This window comes from Rana temporaria, chromosome 3 (genome assembly GCF_905171775.1).
Source record: "Rana temporaria chromosome 3, aRanTem1.1, whole genome shotgun sequence".
Classification (NCBI taxonomy): Eukaryota; Metazoa; Chordata; class Amphibia; order Anura; family Ranidae; genus Rana; species Rana temporaria.
This window is the reverse complement of record NC_053491.1, coordinates 101,893,073-101,910,085: the sequence shown is the minus strand read 5'-3', so window position 1 is coordinate 101,910,085 and position 17,013 is coordinate 101,893,073. Positions and strand designations below refer to the sequence as shown.

General features: G+C 43.9%; 1 protein-coding gene across 4 annotated transcripts in view; it reads right to left on the bottom strand.

Annotated features, from left to right (window-relative positions):
* SCAPER (S-phase cyclin A associated protein in the ER) overlaps positions 1-17,013 on the bottom strand; it is a 394,094-nt gene that overhangs the window by 185,401 nt on the left and 191,680 nt on the right. For all 4 annotated transcript variants that reach the window (XM_040343114.1, XM_040343118.1, XM_040343116.1 and 1 more), the window contains exon 20: positions 3,132-3,268. In XM_040343114.1, the coding sequence (XP_040199048.1) occupies positions 3,132-3,268 (137 nt within the window). The remainder of the gene's footprint in view (positions 1-3,131; positions 3,269-17,013) is intronic.

Below are 17,013 nucleotides of genomic sequence, written 5' to 3'. Positions count from 1 at the left end.
TCATTGAAGTCCACTCCCCCCATGAACAAATTATAGTCATAGATGCACTTTGGTTTTTGGATTGGGCCGGTTCTTTGGGGGACTTCCACGCAGGTGTCGTCGTGGATTGATGTAAGCATGTGGACGTTCCGTTTGTCCCTCCACCTGACAGCCAATATCTCCTGGTTCCTCAATGCTGCAGACTCCCCTCGTCTGAGCTTTTGATCCACCAGTTTTTGCGGGAAGCCTTTCCTGTTGGGTCTTATTGTGCCACATGCTGGGGTATTCCGGAGGTAAAGACAGCGAAACAGGGGCAAGCTGGTGTAGAAATTATCCACATAAAGGTGGTATCCCTTTCCAAAGAGTGGATACATCAGATTCCAGACCACTTTTCCGCTGACTTCCATATACTCTGGACATTCAGGGGGATGCAGTTGCGAGTCCTTCCCTTCATACACCATGAATGAGTAGAGGTACCCTGTGGCTCTGTCGCAAAGCTTGTACATTTTGACCCCATATCGGGCCCTTTTGCTGGGGATGAACTGCTTGATGCCCAGCCTGCCTGAGAATTTGACAAGGGACTCGTCCACGGATATGTTCTGTTCAGGGGTATATAATTGGGGAAATCGTTGAGCGAAAAAATTTAGAAGTGGCCTAATTTTATATAGCTTGTCAAAAGCAGGGTCATTTCGGGGAGGGCACTGGGCGTTATCGTTAAAGTGGAGGAACCGCATAATTATTAAATATCGGGATCTTGGCATAAGGGAGGAGAAGAGTGGCATGTGGTGAATGGGTTTGGTGGACCAGTAGGAGTACAATTGTTTTTTTTTTGAAAGTGCCATAGTAAAGGTTAGGCCTAAGAACATTTTAAATTCGTCCACGGTTAGTTCTCTCCACTCAAAGGGGCGGGCATATCTGGAACCAGGGTTACTTCTTATGTACTGTTGTGCGTAGAGATTGCACTGGGCCACAATGAAGGATAGCAAATCTTCGGTGAAAAGTAAATTAAAAAAATTAAGCATTGAAAAGTTTTCGGTGTTCACCTGGACACCTGGCTGGGCAGTGAAAGGGGGGATATTTGCTGCTCCGGAATTAGGGGGAAGCCACAGGGGGTTTTGAAGGCCATAGGGAAGGCTGGCATGGCCCCTTTGTTGCAGTGGCACAGCGCTTGAGGCGGACGGCACAGCGCTTGAGGCGGACGGCACAGCTCTTGAGGCGGACGGCACAGCGCTTGAGGCGGACGGCACAGCGCTTGAGGCGGACGGCACATCGCTTGAGGCGGACGGCACATCGCTTGAGGTGGACGGCCATGCGCGTCTGGGAGTAGGCCGCTTCTCCACGCCAGCACCCCTTCTTTTCCTGGGCCCACGTTCCTCTTCAGATTCTGAATCCGACCCACTGTCTATAACTGGTTCATAGGCCGAATCCGAATCGGACAGAGACTCCTCGCTGCTCTCATCGCTCATGGCAAGTAGAAGATGTACGGCCTGCTCACCGGTAAAGAATTTTTTTGCCATACTGGTGGCTGGTGAGGCTGTACTGCAGAGCACTGTGGTGGCACTGATGGACACAGGTGGGCACTTATGTGCACTGTAGTGGCACGGGTGTGGCTCTGGTGGGCACAGGTGGCTCTGGTGGGCACAGGTGGCTCTGGTGGCTCTGGTGGCTCTGGTGGGGCTCTGGTGTGCACTGATTAGCAGAAGGCGGCACTTATGTGCACTGTAGTGGCACGGGTGTGGCTCTGGTGGGCAAAGGTGGCTCTGGTGGGCAAAGGTGGCTTTGGTGGGCACAGGTGGCTCTGGTGGGCACAGGTGGCTCTGGTGTGCACGGATTAGCAGAAGGCGGCACTTATGTGCACTTTAGTGGCACGGGTGGGCACAGGTGGCTCTGGTGGGCACAGGTGGCTCTGGTGGGCACAGGTGGCTCTGGTGGGCACAGGTGGCTCTGGTGTGCACTGATTAGAAGAAGGCGGCACTTATGTGCACTGTAGTGGCACGGGTGTGGCTCTGGTGGGCACAGGTGGCTCTGGTGGGCACAGGCAGCACTGGTGGGCACAGGCAGCACTGGTGGGCACAGGCGGCACTGGTGGGCACAGGCGGCACTGGTGGCCGCAGGCGGCACTGGTGGGTGCAGGCGGCACTGGTGGGCGCAGGCGGCACTGGTGGGCGCAGGCGGCACTGGTGGGCGCAGACGGCACTGGTGGGCACAGGCGGCACTGGTGGGCACAGGCGGCACTGGTACGGCACTGTTTTGGCACTGGTATAGGACTGTTGTGGCTCTGGTGCGGCTCTGGTGACACTGGTGCGGCTCCGGTGACACTGGTGCGGCTCTGGTGTGGCACAGGTGGCACAGATGTGGCACTACTGGGCACAGATGTGGCACTATGGACACAGATGTGGCACTGATGTGGCACTTTAGGCACAGATGTGGCACTGATGTGGCACTATGGGCACAGATTTGGCACTGATGTGGCAATATGGGCACAGATTTGGCACTATGGGGCAATATGGGCACAGATGGGCACTATGGGGCACTGGTATGGATGGCAAAACTCACAGTTTATCTCCTCTTCTCTCTCGCTGATACTGTGTGAGGAGAGGAGAGGAGATAAACTTTCATTGACCTTGCTGTGTTTACATTGTGATCGCGCCGTCATTGGACGGCGCGATCACATGGAAAAAGACCACTGTTACTGGTCAATTTCCCTGATCTGTGTAGCGCCGGGTCTCATAGACCCGGCGCGCACAGAATCTTCTGTGTGCGCGCCCGAGGCGGCGCGCATTGCTGCTTCTGCGGGGCGCCGTTAATTAACGGCAACCCCCAGTTAAGCAACCACCTTGCCGCCGTTATATGACGGCGGCTGGTGGTTAAGTGGTTAAACTAGGGCTTATTTTCGGGGTTGGGATTATATTGCAGCCCTCCTGGAAAATAATGCTAGGTCTTATTTTCGGGGAAACACAGTACTTCAGTATGGAAAAACAGAAATGTTGCCAGACATTTTGGTACTTCCCCTACTGCTGCCCTCTGTGCTGGTTCAAGGTATTCTATGCTTATAGTTATCCTCCTACCAGTTAACCATATACTGTAAAAGTGGCACTATTTTCTTTTTTTTTCTGATAAGAGAAAATGTAAAGACCATAAAGGAAGCATACCTGGAATTCATGCGAGTCTTCAACTTTTTAGCTTTCTTTTTATTTTTTTGCTTCTCCTCTACCTCCTTCACAGGTTCAACAGGAGCTGCAGTTTCAACTATAATGTCCACAATATATTTCTTCAAAGACAGATGCTCCTAAAAAAAGAGGACATGATATAAAATATATTTTTTTCACCATTCATGGAGTATTACTTACTTTATATACATCATTACATAAGTATTGCTGGACAAGTGCATTTTTTTTGTTTGTTCAGGAAATGTGTCCATTAGGAGAAAGAAGAAGAGAAAAGGGCAAGGCTGAGACACCTAAAAACTGAAGGTCAAACAGGAGCACTGGAAAGCATTCACTGCACAAAGATACATGAAAGCTGGTAGAGCACATGGACATATTTCACCCGTTTCCCACACTTCTTAACTCTCAGAAAAGCAAAGGATGAACTAATCTAAAATTTGGAATCAAAATTCATGAAATACAGCATATGGAATATCCGCAATGTCAAGATTGGAGTGCTTTTATATAGGATGAAGATAAAAAAAAAGGATTAATGCCATTTCCAAAATAATTGTCGAGGAAAAGATCCATATCAAGTAACATCACTTTTATGTTATTATCAGGGTTTAATTCTGTGAAATTAATCCTTATAAAAACTCCATTAATAGAACATATAATCAAAAGATAAAAAAACGTATTCCTCCCATACAGAGAATATGGGGCGTTGGAGAAAACAAAATAAAAACAAAAGAAACCTAGAAAGCCGAGCCTGTGAGAGCTGGTAATGTTACCATGACCTCTATCCTCTAGTGGTTCTGCGTGCACCAGAATTATAAGCTGGTGGATACAGAATGGGCATAGTGCCACTAGGGCAGTGTACCAGAAAATGAAATCCTTCAGATTTTAAGCTACAGCAATTGATAGCATTTACTTTCATGCAACTACATTATTTTATTTAACAAAGGTGATCAATAAAAAGTGAGATGATAAAACCTGTGAAAAAATTTAATTTTTGGACTTACTAAAAAATCCTTTTTTAAAGTTTATTGAGGGACACAGAAAAAATTGAGTACTGTCCGTGATACTTTTTTTATTTACACTAACATACAATTTTTAGTAGAAATAAAAAAAGTATCAAGGACAGTACTCAATTTTCTCTGTCACAATTGCACTAATACGGCTACAATCACGTCAAGTATTAAGGGACACAGAATTCAGAGACAGTTGAGACATACTGCCACCTACAGGAGGGGTGGGACACTAAAGCAGGCAACATCGTAAACATGGAGGGTTGGATCTGTGCCCCTGAAAAAACTTGGAGAAAATTAGAAAAACATGTAAAAACATGGATGGGACTTTAAATGAGACCAAAATCTAGTGAAATCCTGTGCTGCCGTCCCTAGGCAAATATGTAATACAAAAGGGGGGTTTGGGACTTTAAATGAGGCATACGGTTACAGTAATCAAGTAGAAAAGCAATAATGAATTTAGTTTGCACATGCGGAAATGACATGGACTAGTAGTATAAACAGTACTATGTGTTCATGTCTATACATATGTTCCAACATAGTAATACCATACATAGTGTAAAGGGGTAGCTGGATTTGTTCCCAGTGGCACATGGACAGTAAAAAGAAACAGATAAATAAGATTCTTAAAACTCCAGATGGATAAATGGTTGTAGATGTGAATGTCGCATCATTAGAAGGCTCTACGCGTTTCGTGGACAACTTCCACTCATCAGGAGAAAATGCAAAGTACATCTAGGTGTATTTTGAAAATTATATAACCAGTGTGATCTAATATCCCCCCTTGAAAACGGGGGAGAAAAGGTGAGGGGCAAAAGAAAAAATACAACACCCATAGTACCTTGCAAATCACCCTCCACAATCCCATGGGGTGCTGGGAGCCAAGGTCATGGTGTAAATATCCTCCTGGGAGCTTGGGCAGTAGGGTGCCGCAGCAAACAGATCAGCAAAAAAAGCAAGTGAGAAGGTCATGTCCCAAGTGGAATAACAAGTGAAGAAATGGTGGATCATTCTGTGAAAAATTATGGAAAAAAGTGTAAAATAAGTGCAAATTGGTATGTACTGTGAGAGCAGGAGCCCATAAAAAGTATTACCAAGGGTAGCGAACTGGGTGCAATGTAGGAGTAAAGTGGTGTATACAAATGGTGACAGACAGTGTAGGTCACCATGAGAGATGAGTAGAAAGAGCTATACTGAGCACCGAAGGACAGCCACCCAAAGGAAAAACATTGAGCCAAGTTAGTACCTTGAATGAATGAATGAATGAAAAACTTATATAGCGCGGCACATGCGAACTGAATCGCCTCTGGGCGCTTGATGTTTCGTGTCTCATGACATCAAAAGAGCAGAGTTTTAATCTGTCTTCTGAAGGTCAGGTGGTTTTCCTCCAACCGAACGCTGGTTGGTAAAGTGTTCCATAGTCTCGGACCTTGAAAAGCAAACCTTCTTTCTCCTTTGGACTTGTATTTGGTTTTTGGCACCTTGACCAGATTTTGGTCAGTGGATCGCAGAACGCGATTAGAATTGTGAGGTTCTATCTTGTCGCAAAGATATTGCGGCGCCTTCCCATGGATGCACTTATGTGTCAGGCAGAGTGCTTTAAATACAATTCTGTCTTTTACTGGCAACCAGTGAAGGGTTCTCAGCGAAGGTGAGATTGATTCCCATGTTTTTTTCCCAGTCACCAGTCTGGCGGCCGTATTCTGTACGACTTGCAGACGAGCGATTTGGTACTTTGGGAGCCCGAGGTAAAGGGCATTTGCATAGTCCAGTCTGGAATTCACGATTGTTCCCACCACGACTGCTACATCTTCTTTGGGGATAAATGGAATAAGTCTGCGTAGTAGGCGCAACAAATGGTGCGATCCGCTGACTACTGACCCTATTTGTGCATCCATTGTCATGAAGGTGTCAAAAATGACTCCTAGACTTTTGACTTTGGAGCTAGGGGTGATGCTTTGGCCCAGAATGGGCGGCGGTGTCCAGGTTGTTGCCAGTTGACTCTTTCGGCTGGCGTGAAACATAAGAAGTTCTGTTTTGGAACTGTTGAGTTTAAGATAACTCTTAGTCATCCAGTTTTCTATCGAAGAGAGACATTTCTCTAAACTGAGATGATGATCCTTTTTGTTGCAGATGCGAAAATACAATTGCGTATCGTCTGCATAAGAGTGATAAAGTAGTTCTTGGCTACTGATAATATCAAAGAGAGGGCGAAGATAGATGTTGAACAGTACCGGTGACAGGGGGGATCCTTGGGGGACTCCACATGGCACCGTGCGTTTTTCCGACGTGAAAGATCCCAGTTTCACTGTTTGTGATCGGTTTTCAAGAAAGGAGGAAAACCATGGTAAATCACCTTTTGCGATTCTGGCTACCTCGGCCAGTCGCATCAGTAACATTTTGTGGTCTACTGTGTCAAAGGCTGCGCTTAGGTCCAGCAGAACCTTGATTCTGGAAATATAATCCAAAGTTGTGCATGCAAATCCAAGTGGATCCAAGACAGAAAAAGTGCTGCACCTAAGTGCTATTTGATGCAGAGGTAGAGCCGCAGGGCCACTCCCAAAGTCTAAAGAGAGGGGTGACGCCAACACTTGTGCAGCCTGAGTCGTCCGGCAGTGTGACACCTAACATCCCTTATGGCAGATGCCAAGGGAATCACACGCGCCGGATTGACGTCACGTACGACGAATGGAACGTGACGCCGATGCACATCAGGCGCATCGCCCCCACCCCCCAGTGGGGACGGGGAAGGAGGTGAGAGCCCTGAGCATGCATCGTAGCTCCCGGGAATGACAAAAATACCAGGCCAAAGACAATTTGGTCCTTGGTGTCAAGCGAATTGATTTGTCCAGAGATTGCAAGAGAGGCTTGTCAGGCTGTGGTTACATGCTCATTAAATATATTGCAAAGACTAACTCAGCTATATATCCTATTTGGGGTGTATTTTACTCCTCATAGACTGCGCTTGATAGGCTTGCAAACAGAGTCTACTTGTTAAAGGTGTAAGCGGGACCATGGTGATTTGGTTCACCTTTTGTGGCGCTGCCCGAAACTACATCCCTATTGGGCAGAAGTGGTGAGTCAAATTAACTCAGTGTTTCAAGTGACCCTTCCCCTGGACCCGAAGGCATGCTTGTTGGGTATACTGGAAGAGTATGATTGGGATGTTCACACCAGAGAGGCTATACTTGTTTCAGGCACGAAAACCGATCGTGGTTCATTGGAAGTCGGTAGACTCCCCTACTGTGAGGGAATGGGTTAAAAATATAGGTGAACAGCTGAGACTGGAAAAACGTATCTACCAACACTGGGGTAATGCATATACGTTTGAGAGGATCTGGGCACCAGTGTTAGATGTTTCGGGGCTAGCTAGGTGGATCTGACCATGGATAGGCTGCTTAGGCTCAATGCTGGCTAAAGTGGTAAATGTATGCAGGGTACACTGCTAGAATACTTGAGTAGTGACAGATATGTCCGGGTGAATGGTGCAAGTAATAGATGTATTTGTGACTTTTCCTTCTATGCAAATTGCCTCTAGTAATGCATTCTCTTGTTTGATATATTTAGATGTGTGCTTTCCATAGCGGGTGGGTTTCCGCTGGAATGTACACTGATATGTACTGTTGCACTGTATGCTGCTGTATTTTCAATAAAAATGTTTGTTTGATATAAAAATAAAAAATAAACGATTTCAAGGTCTGAACTGTCCTTGCCACATTGTTAGTTTGCATCTACAGGAGGTCATTCATATATACCGTATATACTCGAGAATAAGCCGAGTTTTTCAGCGAATTTTTGTACTGAAAATGCCCCCCATCGGCTTATACTCGAGTCACCTTTTTGCGCTTGATCTCCCGGACTTTTGGGGACCTGGTACCAGCTGTCCGTAGGGCTTCTGGACCCCAAACTTGGCATACATGTAGCCCCACTCTTCCCCTAAAAGTGTGCAAAGTTTGTTGTCCAGGGGACCTACGGCCGAGGAGCACCGAGGCATACACATGGACACAGTGAGGCATGCACATGGACACAGTGAGGCAAAGTGAGGCACAGTGAGGCATGCAGATGGACACCCTAGGCTTATACTTGAGTCAATATGTTTTCCGAGTTTTTTGTGGTAAAATTAGGTGCCTCGGCTCATATTCGGGTCGGCTTATACTCGAACATATACGGTATGCCATATGTGCTTGGGTCTTGGAGAAAAAACAGAGTGCAGGAGACAGGCTGAATGACAGGGCCATAAACTGGAAGTACTGGCGAACCACAGCAAAGAAAAGGAATCACTGATGTGAAGGAAAACTGTGTACATGCAAGATGACGCCTATAATGCCTACAAAAGCAGAAAAGTATTTTTTAGCCTAAGGTCCAAGTTTCTTCTGCTGGGGTAGATAAGCACTCTTACCCCTAGTGACATCCTTAATGAATGTGTCCTAGGCAGCTCTAAAGAGACACTGTATTCACACGCTTTTGCATACCTGCTTTGCAGCCCAATATTTCAACCACAGGGTTCTCTGCATGTTCACTGACAGAAAATTCAAACAGGAGATAAGACGGGAGATGGTGATTAACCCATCTATATAGTAGCTCAGTGTTGTCACTTTTAAACACACTATAACTAGAAGATCAGTGTGGAGGGAAGCTGGATCCCTTCTCATAAACCTAGTCTATTCCCTTGAAGGCAGCAGCAAGGACTAACTGAGGTTAAACCATGTCAGTTGTTATTAGGGGCAGTAGCAAGAAGGTGCTCTACCTCATGCTATAATAATGGTGCCCAACTGCTGTAATAAATAAGGTAGCTCCTGGTGTTCGGGCTACAAAGTCTATCCCAAAGGCGGGCTAGGGTCACACCAGAGGCTGTACCATAATTTAGAACCGTGAGAATGCTCTGCAGGGAACACAGTACACAAAAGTTTGGAAAATGGCACATTATGAAGCCCAGTGCCTGAAGATAACATGCCAGGCAAGCTTCACAGTTGTTCAGTCCAGAGGGTCCAGGTATGGCCCCCAAAGATATTGCTAATGGCACACCAATCTGGGTTGCTGTATATAGGGACTAGCTAAAGCAGAGTGGTTGAAAATCTTGACTGATGAAAAATATAATCTAAAAAAAAACAGGGAAAAAAGAAGATAGCAAAAATTGGTAATTTTGTTCTGAGCAGAGAAAAGGTACCCATCCTGCTAGGACACTAATGCAAAGCTGAGGCATTTTGGGGAACAGGAGGGATTATTCCAGACTGGTCACTTTTATTTGTTTGTCAGTATCCAAATCCTTCTGTGGGCAGCAGTATAATCCAAGTCTGTGTCCCTCAATGAATGAGAAAGAACTTGTTACTTAGCAGCTTAAGTGTGCATGCAACCTAGTGTTAACTAAGTGTTTCACAAAAAAGTAGTATAGCGTAAGTCTGTGAAAGGTTTCATTTATTCAGGTCATGGCATATATAGTGCAGTAGTACTGTAGATAATCTCATTGAACTGGACTTATTCTGTAATGTTGGAAACATTTCAATTTAACTAAGGAAGCCACATGAATGTGTGGTGAAACATCTAAAATAGAGAAGTCCAGGTGAATGTGACAAACTACTACCAGCTATAACTGTATAAGAATTTATATTCCATTTTTCATATATTACTTGTGAGTATGCCCTACATGTGGGCTAAGCCTAAAGTATGCCAGAGAAACCACACAGATGTGTACTTGCTCGACCTGTTGTACATTTTTTTTTCATTACTGCTACCGTATATACAGTACTTGTCATGATTCACCCAATCTTTTTTTTTTTACTAAAGGATGGAGTGTCCCTTTTCCATGAATTCGTTTTAATAGTTCAGTTGCATTTTGGAGTGGTATTAGCTGCATTTTAACTAAAGTTGTGAAGGTCACCTTTTCTATCAAAATCTTAATTTTACAGAATTTTTGCTGGATTTACAGGGCGTCTCCAGAGCAGCATACAATTGTTTTTGAATACTCATTATTTCGTCAGCTGGGAGTTTTTTCTTTAACGCCTGACATAACTGCAAAAATGTTTTGCAAATGTAAAGCTTTAAGTAAGTAGACGGAAAAGGAATAACATAATTGGTTGAGCTTCTAGGCACAGTTATTCAGAAGAACAGTCTTGCTTAGCTTTTCCTCTTGGGAGTATGAATGTTTCCAAGCTCAATAGATATCTTAACTGCTTCCTTCGATCTACTTATAGAAGATGATGTTTAATGTTCTTGAACATGACAGTCCCTTCATTAGGTCTGGTGGGTGAGGTGAAAAGCACAATAAAGGAAATTTGACTATACATGCTTGGTACCTAATATATTTGAATAAATTACAGATTTGACGGAAAAAACGCAAGCAAAAGGCATCTGGGCCCCCAGGCTGCAGTTTAAAGACTACTGATTTAGACCAATAGGCAGTACTCAGACTAGAAAGTGAAGAAAGATGTTTATGTTCTTTATAGCTGTATAGTTGATCTACATTGTGCTTTACCCATAGTAGCTGCTGTCTCCAATTTCCAATGGTTTATGCGCCTACTTGCCACTGAATTGCATTGCACTGGTAACTATGGTCAGATGAACATGGCCACTGGATTGCATTACACTGGTAACAATGGTCAGATCTTAGAAGGAAGGTCAGAGGACATATCAAAAGGGCTTGTGGAGCAATCACATCAGAAATATAATGAGAGGAAGGGGATGAAGTCAGGAACAAACTGATGTCAGGGCAGGCAGAGTATAATCACAGATCAGTGACAAAGCTAAAGTCAGTAATGAAGACAGCAACAGTAACAGTGCACCCACAGAAACAGTATGGCAAGGGAAGCCAGCATTTCATAAACATAATAAAAGAAAGGGGACAGAAACATGAATAAACCGATGTCAGGTGGAGTATAAAGGTTTTCTTTTTTTAATACCAGAAAAAGCTTTCTCTGTCTTATCTGAATTCTCAGAAATTTGCCCTCATACATAACGGTTTCCAGTTTCTGGGGGTAAATTACCAGCAAAAAGGAGAAACTTCGATGGGGTCACCCGCATGCATGTGCCTCCATCTGGGATTATGGGAACAGTCCATTGTCTACCATTCGTGTACGTACCTTGGCCACACACTTTTTATGATTGGAATGGTGGGGTAAAGGGGCTGCAGGAATTTCTGTCTGAACTCAATATTAATGATAAAAATATCAGGCTCACCTACACCTATGATCCCAACTCTTTGCCTTTCCTCGACCTTTTGCTTGCCATCGAAGGTGGTAGATTGGAGACTAAAACGTATAGAAAGATCACTACTCCAATACCCTTCTTCAAGCCTCCAGTCGCCATCCACTGTCGCTCAAAGGGATCCCAATAGGGCAGTTCCTTCAAAGGAACTGTTCAAACGAGACTACATATCAATCTGAGTCAAATGAATGATATAACAGATTTAGGCAACAAGGCTACTCCCACAAAAACATTAAATATGCATGCAGCCTCTTCAACTGAACGTAGGGACCTCCTTGTCCCTAAACAGATACAAGACTCGCATTCCCAAATCACAATATCCCAACCTTCTCCTGTACGTATAATCACCCACTATGGGGTCCAATGGGAGGAAGTTCAGTCAATTTTGACAAAACATTGGTCCATTCTGACAAGGTCTAATAGCCTCTCTAATATCTAATATCGTGGGCCTAAAACCCCTACTAGTCTCCAGGAGGGCCAGGAACCTCAAAGATAATATGGTACATTCTGAGTTTACATGCACTCCATCCAAGAGCTGGCTGACGGAAATACCTAGGTCTAAGGGTATGTTTTAATGTGGTCATTGCCACATTTGCTGCCATGTTGAGCATACAGATAAATTTACTGACATGGACCGTGAAAGAATTTACCAGATCAAAAGGTTCATTAACTGTGGCACAGAAAAAGTTTTATACATCCTGGAATGCCCTTGTCAAAAGCTCTAGGTGAGCAAAACGAAGTGACAGCTACGTACACGTATAGGGGAACACCTTTGTAGCATTAGAAATGTAAAAAAAGCAAGGATAAATAATCCAAAATTGGGGTCCCATAGCACAGCACTTTGAGAGGTTTCATAAATCCTCTATCAAGGGAATAAAAGTAAAAGGCTTCGTTGCCCTATCTTTACCTAAACGCAGAGGTGATTACGACACTGTATATCAGGGATATTCAATTAGCGGACCTCCAGCTGTTGCAGAACTACAAGTCCCATTAGGCATAGCAAGACTCTGACAGCCACAAGCATGACACCCAGAGACAGAGGCATGATGGGACTTGTAGTTTTGCAACAGCTGGAGGTCCGCTAATTACATATCCCCGCTGTATATCAAGTACAATGACATAGTTGATATGCTGTATGGATATACATTTGTGAGTTTATCACGCTATACAAAAAAAATATATTAAATAAATAAATTAATGGATGTTATAAAACTTCATACAATGTGCTATAAGCAAAAAAAAATGTGTAAACAGCTGTTAAGTTTTGAACATAGGACATCAAAGAACACAGTCAATGCACGTTGGGCTCCTATGATGTAAACATTCCCGCTAATAGTGCAAATAGCGGGAAAAAAAAATATACCGTATTTATCAGCGTATACCGCGCACTTTTTTGCCCTGAAAATCGGGGCAAAATTGTGGGTGCGCGATATACGCTGATACCCGCTTTCCCGAGTTTGAATACTGCGCCAGCATATACCGAGCGCAGTACACTCGTGTATAGTCGGGCAGTCTCTGCTCCTCCCGCGCTCACGTCCTGGACATACAGGACGTGAGCGCGACAGTAGCCGAGCCTGCCCGAGTGTACTGCGCTCGGTATATGCCGGAGCAGTATTCAAACTCGGCGCGGGAAAGCGGGAAACGAGCGAGGAGGACACCGCAGAAGGACGCCGGACCCGACGAAGAGGACAATGAATGTGTGCCGAGTGTCCGTGCTGCTATGTGTTTCACTTTTATTGTGACAAACGTTGCCATGATTTTTTAATATCGGTGAAGGTTTTACTGTTATTACATTATTGGAATTGTGTCTCTTTTCTATTAATAAACTTTGTATCAATGACGCTGTGAGTTCCATATTAAAGCCCCTTTACAAACCTGCTTGGCTTGTTTTCTTTTCTTTCACAGAAACAGTATGGTGAGGGAAGCCAGCATTTCATAAACATAATAAAAGAAAGGGGAGGGAATCAGGAATAAACCGATGCCAGGTGGTGTATAACGTTTTTTTTTTATTATTCCAGAAAAAGCTTTCTCTGTCTTTTAGGCCAGGCCTTAACTCAGCCTCCAGTCTCCTGTAAAGAACTCCTTCATTACCCGTGCATCGCATTTGAGTTGCCATTACATTTTAACGGCTCCCCAAGCGCAGGCAACATGCGTGCGTCTGCCGTGCGACAAACGTGCTGTGAGCACACCAAAAAGTGTGGTAACAACGCGTAATGTTCTACTCTAAAAAAAAGTCTGGAGCTTCTTTGGAGTGTTTGTTGCGTGTAGAGCAGCCCATTCAAGTGAATGGACTGCCCTATGCAAGATGAGTAAAAATGCTCCAAAATGCTTTCCCCCCCAAAAAATTCGCGCAGAAACACAAGTTCTTTCTACACGAAGATGTGTACGGGGAGTGACAGCTAAATATCTCCATCCGCTCCCTTCTATGTACTTGTATAAAGATGGCCGTACACTATGCAATCTGATTGTACAATATTTGTACAATTTCCTTTATATTTATTAAAAAACTATGGAATATGAAGACCCACTTGAACAATCTATTCAATTTGTATCAAATCAGACAGGCCCTTGCACAATATCGCTGATGGAAGATCTAAAGGAAATTGTACAGTGTATGGTCACCTTAAGGGAAGAATTAGGAAAGTGGGTGGAAACAAACAAGAGGTGATGTAGTATTGAGAGGTGTGGTCCAGAATGGTACACACCTATTTTGTGAGGCACTAAGGCAGCACACAATGGGATATGATCTACAAGAAGTGATGGAAGCAGAAAGCATTTTTTTAAATTTCAAATAGAAAAGTGAAATTTCAAAGCTGCCATGGATTTGGTAAGTGAGAGATAAGCACATTGATATGGGTTGGGCAGAAAAGACATGACAAAGGGCTTCTATTTATTATGAAACACCTGTAGGAAATACATTAACTGTTCCCATCACCCTTCCATCTCTTACCTGGCTTCTCTCACCAAGCTAGCACCATCCTGGCTGCAGCACTGCTCTTCTCTCTTCCTGGATTCACAGGAGACTCTGACAGCAGCAGGAGCCATAGGCTCCTACTACTGTCAGTCAAACTTCTGCGAGGAAGGGGTGTAAGGCGTGGCTTGTCGGTGCCATGTGTGTCTATTGATGCATACAGCCTGGTTCGGGAGCATACACGCAGGGGTGCCCCCTTAGCAGCCAGCTTGCTATCAGGGCACTCAAAAGAAGGAGCCAGTGGAGGCTGTGAAAGAGGAGGTAAAGGACCACTCGGTGCTGATACTGTAAGTATAACCTCTTTTTTATTTTAACCACTTGATAACTGGGCACGTAAACCCCCTTAATAACCAGACCAATTTTCAGCTTTCGGTGCTCTCACAATTTGAATGACAATTACTCAGTCATACAACATTGTACCCAAATGAAATTTTCGTCCTTTTTTTCACACAAATAGAGCTTTCTTTTGGTGGTATTTAATCACCGTTGGGTTTTTTATTTTTTGCGCTATAAGAGAAAAAAGACTGAAAATTCTGTAAAAAAAATTAATTTTTCTTTGTTTCTGTTATAAAATTAAGCAAATTTAGTATTTTTTCTTCATTCTTTTGCATAAATGTGAAAGATGAAGTTACGCCATGTCACCCTTCAAAATTGCACACGCTCGTGGAATGGCGCCAAACTTTGCTACTTAAAAATCCCCATAGGCGACGTTGCAGGGTATTGCAGAGTATTGTGGGGTATTGCAGAGTATTGTGGGGTATTGCAGAGTATTGTGGGGTATTGCAGAGTATTGCACAGTATGGGTATGGGATAGCTGAGCAGGGATGGATGGCTGGCTGGATCTGTGACTGCATGTGTCACAGATCCAGCCCACAGCAGCTGCTGCTGCATCCGCTCTCTCCCCCCCTCTCCTCTCACACTGTACCGTTCGGTACAGAGAGGGGAGGGAGGAACCGGCGTCATCAAATGACGCCGGTTTGTTTACAAGTGATCGCTCCGTCATTGGACGGAGCGATCACGTGGTAATCGCGGCGATTTACCGTGATCCGTGATGCGCCGGGTCCGGAGGTCACGGACATTCCCATGTGGGCCCCAGAGGGCGCGCGGGAGCGCGATTGTGGGAGGACGTCCATGGACGTCCTTCCAGATTTAAGCAACCGCCTGGTAGACGTAAATCATTTAAAGGGTGGTTGTTAACTGGTTAAGAAATAAAAAATACAATTTTATTATCTCTTTAAATTTTGATTGGTTTCTTTTGCTCATGGATAACAAGCCTTTACTAAACACGACTAAATGTGTCAAACAGTCCTGATATAAATAAATCCTCAGCGATTATATTTTTCCTTACCAAAAAAGGTATAAACGTGTAAAACTTGGATGTCTATAGCTTCTACTTAAGCTAAAGGCTTACCTGTCCTTTGGAACCCATCCAGTTTTTGTATTCCAGTCTTAGGTACCTATACAGTAATTAATTACTGTGGTAGACCCTGAGCCAGCTAAATGAGAGGAATAATTTGTGGCGAGCCTATTAATCCAGAAAGTGTAATTGTAAACAGCTTATGTAAACATATTTGAGTTGAGACTTTCAACCATAAAACATGACCTCTTCTAACAGCGCTCACATTTTATTCCCGAGGTAATGAAAGTTAAAATATTTTCCTGGGGAGTCATAAATAACACACTATCATTGCTAAAGACAAGGATTAGCAGCAAGCTATTATCATATTCTGTCCAGATTAGACATATCATTAACTAATGTGTTAGAGAACATACATTAAAAATAAGTGAATTCTAAAATCATCAACAGAATAAAGAGGAATATAATTAAAAGAAAAAAGCACAAGGACCCCTTTTCTTTACTTTAACCACTTCAGCCCCGGAGAGGATTTGGCTGCCCAATGACTGGGCCATTTTTTGCGATTCTGCACTGCGTCGCTTTAACTGACAATTGCATGGTTGTGCGACGTGGCTCCCAAACAAAATTGACATCCTTTTTTTCCCACAAATAGAGCTTTCTTTTGGTGGTATTTGATCACCTCTGCGGTTTTTATTTTTTGCGCTATAAACAAAAAAAAGCGACAATTTTGAAAAAAAAAACAACATTACTTTTTGCTATAAAAAAATATCCCCAAAAAATATATTAAAAAAATATTTTTTTCCCCTCAGTTTAGCATATGTATTCTTCTACATATTTTTTGGGGAAAAAAAATTCAACAAGCGTATACTGATTGGTTTGCGCAAAAGTTGTAGCGTCTACAAAACTAAGGGGGTAGTTTTATGGCATTTTTTTATTATTTTATTATTATTAGAAATGGCAGCGATCTGCGATTTTTATCGTGACTGCGACATTATCAGACACTTTTGACGCTATTTTGGGACCACTGTCATTTATACAGCAATTAGTGCTATAAAAATGCACTGATTACTGTGTAAATGACACTGGCAGAAAAAGGGGTTAATGACTAGTGGGCAAGGAAGGGATAAAGTGTGTCCTAGGGAGTGATTCTAACTGTGTGGGGGCTGGGCTACATGTGACACAATGACAGGGATCAGAAGATCAGTGTCCCATCACTAGGCAGAACAGGGAGATGCCTTGTTTACATGAACCTGTTCTGCAGCTCCGTGCCACAATCGCGGGACACCGGCAGACATCGAGTCCACAGGTCCCGTGGGCATGGCCACGGAGCTT